This window comes from Hoplias malabaricus, chromosome 16 (assembly GCF_029633855.1).
Source record: "Hoplias malabaricus isolate fHopMal1 chromosome 16, fHopMal1.hap1, whole genome shotgun sequence".
Lineage (NCBI taxonomy): Eukaryota > Metazoa > Chordata > Actinopteri > Characiformes > Erythrinidae > Hoplias > Hoplias malabaricus.
Genome location: NC_089815.1, coordinates 2,753,648 through 2,761,147, shown reverse-complemented (window position 1 = coordinate 2,761,147; position 7,500 = coordinate 2,753,648). Strand labels below are relative to the sequence as shown.

The window sequence follows — 7,500 nt, the reverse complement described above, 5'->3', positions numbered from 1 at the left end:
AGTGAGAGACTTTTTGTGAGTTTGTGTGTGTGTGTGTGTGTGTGAGAGTGTGTGTCTGGGAGTGTATGAGTGTGTGTGTGTGTGTGTGTGTGTGTGTGTGTGTGTGTGTGTGTGTGGCTGCAGTGTTTTATCCTTAAATCACTTTTTCTTCTTATTCCTACAGACTGAAGAGAAATCACAATCAGAGGTGAGCTCACAGTCACACACCCTCACTCTTATACACACACACACACACACACACAGGTAAGTAAAGATCTCTTGGGTTATTGTCAGTGCTCAAGTATGTCCTGTATTTACTTGCCCATAGTGTGTGTGTCTCTCTCTCTCTCGCTCTCTCTCTCTTTCTGTGTGTGTGTGTGTGTGTGTTTTTTCTCTGTCTGTGTGTTTTTTCTCTGTCAGTGACCTGTTGTGGAAACAGACTGAGGGTGGTTTCACTCAGGTCGTGTTTCAGCTTCAGTTTCACTAAAGTCTGCGTTTACAAAAGATCTTCACAATACAAACAACATAAACACACACGCACACTCTCTCTCTCTCTCTCACACACACACACACACACACTACCATTACCCAGATGTAAACAGACAAAAACACGTGTCCTCTCCAGGCTCCGCCCACATATGTGTTCTTAGTTACTGTTGCTATGTTGGACATACCTGCGTTCCTCTGATCTAAGGTACAGTGAGTATGAGACGGAGCTCCATCGCTCCAGAGAACACAGTTCCACTGTTCCACAGAAGTGTTTTAACCTACAGTACAGGGCAGCCAATCATAACAGAACTCATTTACATATACCACCTTTAAAGGCACAGTGACAGAGATGGCTCTTACTCTGCCCTTTTGTCTGAGGGGGAAATGGAGGTATGGGCTCTTTAAGGGGTTTGTGTGTGTGTGTGTGAAATGAACACACACCTTAAATCTGTCCACTCCTGCCCTCCACACACCTGTGCTCCAGGTGAGTGTTTTAAAAGCCCCTCCCCTCCTCTTTATCCTTCTTTTTATGAGCGTCTGATCCTTTCATCCTCTCCTCCCTCATCTTTCCTCACCACGCCGTTAGATCCGCAAACTCCGCCGGGAACTGGACGCTTCACAGGAGAAAGTCTCTGCCCTCACCACACAACTCAGCGCCAATGTGAGTGTACACACACAACACACACACTTATACACACATACACACACACACACACATACACACACACACACTTATACACACAGACTTATACACACATATATATATATATATATATATAGATACACACACACACTTATAAATGCATTCACACAGACATACACACAGACTTACATATACACACACACACACATACACACACACACACTTATACACACAGACTTATACACACATATATATATATATATATAGATACACACACACACTTATAAATGCATTCACACAGACATACACACAGACTTACATATACACACACACTCACTCACACACACCCACACACACACACACACACACACACACACACACACACACACTTACACAGTGTCACAATTCTCATTGTTTGTGAAGGAAGGTGTAACCTACTAACACACAGTGGGCAGACCATCTGTACATGAGTTCTGACCAATCAGAGGAAGCCAATCGGTCATGTGATGTGACCTCACAGCCATGAGTGTGTATATATATAAATAATTATTACTCTCCAGGCCCACCTGGTGGCAGCCTTCGAACAGAGTTTGGCGAATATGACCATCAGACTGAAGAGCCTCACCATGACCGCAGAGCAGAAGGTACACACACACACACACACACACACACACACACACACACACACACACACACTCCACATCCTGTACCCTGCAGAAGGATTTCACAGTGAAAAATCCAGACCACTAGGGGTCAGTGTAACAACTGTATCATAAAGTGAAGAGGAATCATTTTAGAAAAGGACTGACTACTTCTGTGTGTGTGTGTGTGTGTGTGTGTGTGTGTTAGGACACTGAACTGTCTGAGCTGAGGAGGACAATTGAGCTGCTGAAGAAACAGAACGCTGTCGCACAAGCTGCCATCAACGGAGTCATCAACACACCTGACCTCACGGGTGAGAGAGAGAGAGAGATAGAGGGAGAGACAGAGAGAGAAAGAGAAAGAGAGAGAGAGAGGGACAGAGAGAGGGAAAGAGAGAGAGACAGAGAGAAAGAGACAGAGAGAGACAAAGAGAGAGAGAGAGAGACAGAAAGAGAGAGAGAGGGACAGAAAGAGACAGAGAGAGAGAGATAGAAAGAGACAGAGAGAGAGACAGAGAAAGAGAGAGGGGACAGAGAGAGGGAGAGAGAGATTGGGAGATTGAGTAGTGGAAACATGGATCTATGTAAAATTGATTGATTGATCGATTGATTGATCATTTGTGGTTCCCCAGGTTCTAATGGGGTCCAGCCAGACCTGCGCATGCGCAGACAGCACTCCTCCGACAGCGTGTCCAGCGTCACCAGCGCAACCAGCCACTCCAGTATGGGTTCTAATATCGAGAACCAGGAGAACAGCAGCAAGAAGAAGAAGAAGAATTGGGTTAGTGTTGCCCTACACGCGCACACACACACACACACACACACACACTTCCTTTTTCAAAGTAACATAATAAAAATGTAATGTCCCCACAATGTCTGTAAAACCAACTTCCAAGTGCCGCTTTGTTCACATTGTTTGTTTGTTTTCGGCTCCGTGTCCGAGCGGTGGAGTCGGACGATGACGGTGTATGAGTGAGGGTGGGGTTGTGCTATAGTGATGTGCACACTGTAGCCGGTGGACTTTAGGACCTTGGGCAGTGCTCACTGGGATGAGGCCATAATTAGTGAGCATAGTGGGCCAATTTACACTTCAGCATTGACTCGACACAGAGCCGTACGCCGCTGTGAGCGTTTATTCTTCTGCAGTTACACTCCACACCACTAGGCGCTGACTCTCAAACATCTTCCTCTTCACTCTGCATTACACAATGCAGTGGTGTAGTAGAGTTACATTTATAAGTCTGTATAGTGCACTCTGTAGGGAGTAGGGCGCTGTTTGGGACAAAACACAGTTTACACGAGACGCCTGTGTGGTCCCGCTTCTCTCATTGTTTTTCTTTTGGAGACGTCCGTATTTTTCCTGTGTTCAACATTTTGATTTGTCCCTGACGTCCAGCCCGTGTCAGAGGACATATAAGTGTCTCCCCCTGGGGCTTAAATCTGAGCTGTGTTCTGTCGCTGAGGAAGAGTCCTGTGTCCTTTATGAGTTGGGGTACGTTCCCTGTCACAGGCTCTGTTCAGTTCCCGCTGGTCCAGACTGTTGTGTGGTCAGTTCTCTGCCGCCCGCTCTGTTGTGTGGTCTGTTTGACCATTTCCTGTCTGCGCTCTGCAGCTGAAGTGTGTGTGTTTCTGTCTCTGTTTTTGTTGCGTGCCGGGGACTCGGCAGGTGTATGAGGTAAGGAGTGTGTTCGCGAACCCTTACTAGCCTCATGCTAAGCTACAGTACTAACCCTCCCTTTTATCTCTCAGCACTAGCACCACCTGGTGTCTGCTCCTGCCCTCTCCCTGTAACTCCTCACCCTTTCACCTGCTGTTTATTGAAGCTTTGCTCCTGCACTCTGGGTTAACCCTCACTGTGCCACTCTGCTGTTTTTTATTCACAGAGAGGCTTTACTTCAGACTCAGTGGAAACATCTCAAACCTCCTGAATATCTCCAACGTTACATGTTATAGCATCAATATAACATCATTATAACATAATTATTACATCATATCTTTATTATAACATTATTAAACTTTATTAAACATTATTATAAGTTTACACATCGTTCTAAGAGATTTTCTTTCAAGACAAGTGTCTTGTTCCACCTTTAGTTTGTGAAAATGTCCACAGCTGTGAGTGTGTGTGTGTGACTGAGTGAGTGTGTGAGTGACTGGGTGAGTGTGTTTGTGAGTGGGCGAGTGTGTGAGTGAGTGGGTGAGTGTGTGTGTGAGAGCCTGGGTGAGTGTTTGAGTGAGTGGATGAGTGACTGGGTGAGTGACCGGGTAAGTGTGTGAATGACTGGGTGAGTCTGTAAGTGACCGGGTAAGTGTGTGAGTGACCAGGTGAGTGTGTGAGTGACTGGATGAGTGTGTGAGTGACCGGGTGAGTGTGTGAGTGACCAGGTGAGTGTGTGAGTGACCAGGTGAGTGTGTGAGTGACTGGATGAGTGTGTGAGTGACCGGGTGAGTGTGTGAGTGACCGGGTGAGTGACCGGGTGAGTGTGTGAGTGACCAGGTGAGTGTGTGAGTGACCGGGTGAGTGTGTGAGGGACTGGGTGAGTCTGTAAGTGACCGGGTAAGTGTATGACTGACTGGGTGAGTGTGTGAGTGACTGGGTGAGTGTTGATGAAGTTTGGACAGAAGATGAATGGATGAATGTTAGAGATATCCCCTGGTTTGAGATGTTTAACTGAGTGAAGGGTCATTATTGCCATGTACCCTTTTCTGTCTCCACCTGTTTGTCCGTCTCTGCTGTGTCCCCTCCTCTGTCATGTCCCTCGTGTCCTGATGAAGCTGATTGTGTTTTCTCTCTCCTCTGATTCTCTCAATATTCTCGTCTCTGTTTCTCAGCTGCGGAGCTCCTTTAAGCAGGCGTTCACCAAGAAGAAGTCGCCCAGATCGGCCTCGTCTCATTCTGACATCGAGGAGATGACTGACTCTCTCCCCTCGTCTCCCAAACTCACTCACAACGGCTCCACACACTCCACCCCTCAGCTCAGAGGCTCTCACTCCAACTCAATGTACGCTCCTACACACCCACTCACACACACACACACACTCTCTCACACACACACACACACACACACACACACACACACACACACACACACACACAAGCAATGCCCTAATGACTACCTGTGTGTGTGTGCAGGCTGCAGGACTGTCTGGATGGCGAGGCTGAGACAGTGATGCAGTTGCGCAGTGAACTGAGGGATAAAGAGATGAAGCTGACAGACATTCGACTGGAGGCGCTAAGCTCCGCCCACCAGCTGGACCAGCTCAGAGAGGCCATGAACTACATGCAGGTGAACCCCACAGCTCAGCAGGACTCTCCATTCCACCTTAAACCACAACTGTCTCTACCCTCAGTGACTCTCTACAGACGAACACCGTCACCCTGAATAAACCTGTTTACGCTCCACAGAGTGGGTGGCCCTCATGGGGGGCTCCACTGTTAACACAGGTTTAACACACAATCTCTAATATGTACAGCCCACTAGGGGTCAGTGTAACTGCTGTTACATAACTTTAGACAAATCCTAGAGAAACAGACTGACTGCATCTTTAAAGAGTGCCATAGGTTCCACTGCATCATTTAAGGTGGAATGAAAAATTAGAAAAAGAAGTTAACTTCAGCTCCATTAGAAATATACCCACAGGGTTAAAGTATTAAAGTAAGGGTATTTTGTTTATTGTGTTTACGGTTTGCTTGTGTGTGTGTGTGTGTGTGTGTGTGTGTGTGTGTGTGTGTTTATTGAAATTTAAAGGTGAACATGTTTTTTTTTTGTAGTGTGTGTGTGTGTGTGTGTGAGTTGAAGTTTAAAGGTGAAAATGTTTTTTTTTGTAGCGTGTGTGTGTGTGTGTGTGTGTGTTGAAATTAAAAGGCGAAAATGTTTTTTTTGTAGCGCGCGTGTGTGTGTGTGTGTGTGTTTATTGAATTTAAAAGGCGAAAATGTTTTTTTTGTAGTGTGTGTGTGTGTGTTTATTGAAGTTAAAAGGTGAAAATGTTTTTTTTGTAGCGTGTGTGTGTGTGTGTGTTGAAATTAAAAGGCGAAAATGTTTTTTTTGTAGCGCGTGTGTGTGTGTGTGTGTGTGTTGAACTTTAAAGGTGAAAATGTATTTTTGTAGTGTGTGTGTGTGTGTGTGTGTGTGTTTATTGAAATTTAAAGGTGAAAATGTTTTTTTGTAGTGTGTGTGTGTGTGTGTGTGTGCATAGTGTGTATTTATTATTGTGTTTTCACTGTGTATGTATTAAGTGTGTGTGGTGTTTACTGTGTGTTTTTTTAGACTGAAATTGAGAAGCTGAAGGCGGAGAACGATCGTCTGAAGAGTGAGAGTCTGGCGAGTGGACGAGCGACATCTCAGACTTCACTCTCTCACCCCACGCACACACACACACCTGACCCCACGGCTCTGTCCCAGCACAGCCTTGACCTCCCGGAGTCCACCAGCTTCGGTGAGAACGCAAGAACTGTGTACTCCACCAGGGTTTTGTATTGTTTTAAAAGAAATGTGGACACTCTGGAGCAGCTGCATATGAGCCGAAGGTCAACATTCTCAAAGCCAAACGTGGGCTAGAAGGGTACAACACCCCAGAAGCAACAGAACGTAAAAGCAGCATTTATACCCCTCATGCTTTACTGCTCCTTGCTTGTTGTTTATTGTTTGTTTGTTTGTTTGTTTGTTGTTGTTTGTCAGACATGCTGCTGGACGATGCCGGAGGAGACGGGAGTTGCCGTAAAGAAGGTCGGAACGTGAAGATCGTGGTCAGTCTTCAGGACGATGCTCCGTGGAGAGACGTTAGTGGGATTCATTTATTTACATCAGTGTTTATAGATTCACACCTTTACACAGTGCACTCCTCACACAAGGGGGCGCTGTAGAGAATGATCCGGATCTGAATCTGAATTATTATACAACCCCAATTCCGGTGAAGTCGGGACGTTGTGTAAAACATAAATAAAACCAGATTACGATGATTTGCAAGTCCCTTTCAACATATTTTTGATTGAATACACAACAAAGACAAGACATTTAATGTTCAAACAGATAAACTTTATTGTTTTTTTTTTTGCAAATATTCACTCATTTTGAATTTGAGGCCTGCAACACGTTCCAAAAGCGTTGGGCAGTGTTTACCACTGTGTTACATCCCCTTTCCTTTTAACAACACTCAGGTGGAATTCTTTCCCATTTTTGCTTGATGTACAACTTCAGTTGCTCAACAGTTGGTGGTCTCCATTTTGTTGTACGTTGTGCTTCATAATGCACCACACATTTGCACCACACATGTGAGACAGGTGTGGACTGCAGGAGGCAGGTCTAGTACCGCACTCTTTTACTATGAAGCCACGCTGTCGTAACACGTGGTGAATGTGGCTTGGCATTGTCTTGCTGGGAAAGGCAGGGACATCCCTGAAAAAGACGTTGCTTAGATGGCAGCATATGTGGCTCCAAAACCTGTACGTACCTTTCAGCATTAATGGTGCCTTCACAGATGTGTAAGTTACCCATGCCATGGGCACTAACACACCCCCGTACCATCAGAGATGCTGGCTTTTGAACTTTGCACTGGGTTTTAACTTGCTCTTGTAGATGGAGTGATGATCTGTGTTCACTGACAATGGCTTTCTGAAGTGTTCCTGAGCCCATGAGGTAATACCCGTTACAGAATGATGCTGGTTTTTACTGCAGTGCCGTCTGAGGGACCAAAGGTCACTGCGTTCAGTGTTGGTTTTCAGGCTCACCGCTTACTGCAGAGATTTC

At 45.7% G+C, this 7,500-nt stretch overlaps 1 protein-coding gene across 1 annotated transcript in view; it reads left to right on the top strand.

Annotated features, from left to right (window-relative positions):
- The window catches only part of nav2a (neuron navigator 2a), a 37,751-nt gene that overhangs the window by 22,190 nt on the left and 8,061 nt on the right, over positions 1-7,500 (top strand). The window contains exons 15-23 of the mRNA XM_066647071.1: positions 164-187; positions 1,055-1,129; positions 1,672-1,755; positions 1,961-2,066; positions 2,385-2,533; positions 4,585-4,754; positions 4,886-5,039; positions 6,022-6,190; positions 6,433-6,533. Of these exons, the coding sequence (XP_066503168.1) occupies positions 164-187; positions 1,055-1,129; positions 1,672-1,755; positions 1,961-2,066; positions 2,385-2,533; positions 4,585-4,754; positions 4,886-5,039; positions 6,022-6,190; positions 6,433-6,533 (1,032 nt within the window). The remainder of the gene's footprint in view (positions 1-163; positions 188-1,054; positions 1,130-1,671; positions 1,756-1,960; positions 2,067-2,384; positions 2,534-4,584; positions 4,755-4,885; positions 5,040-6,021; positions 6,191-6,432; positions 6,534-7,500) is intronic.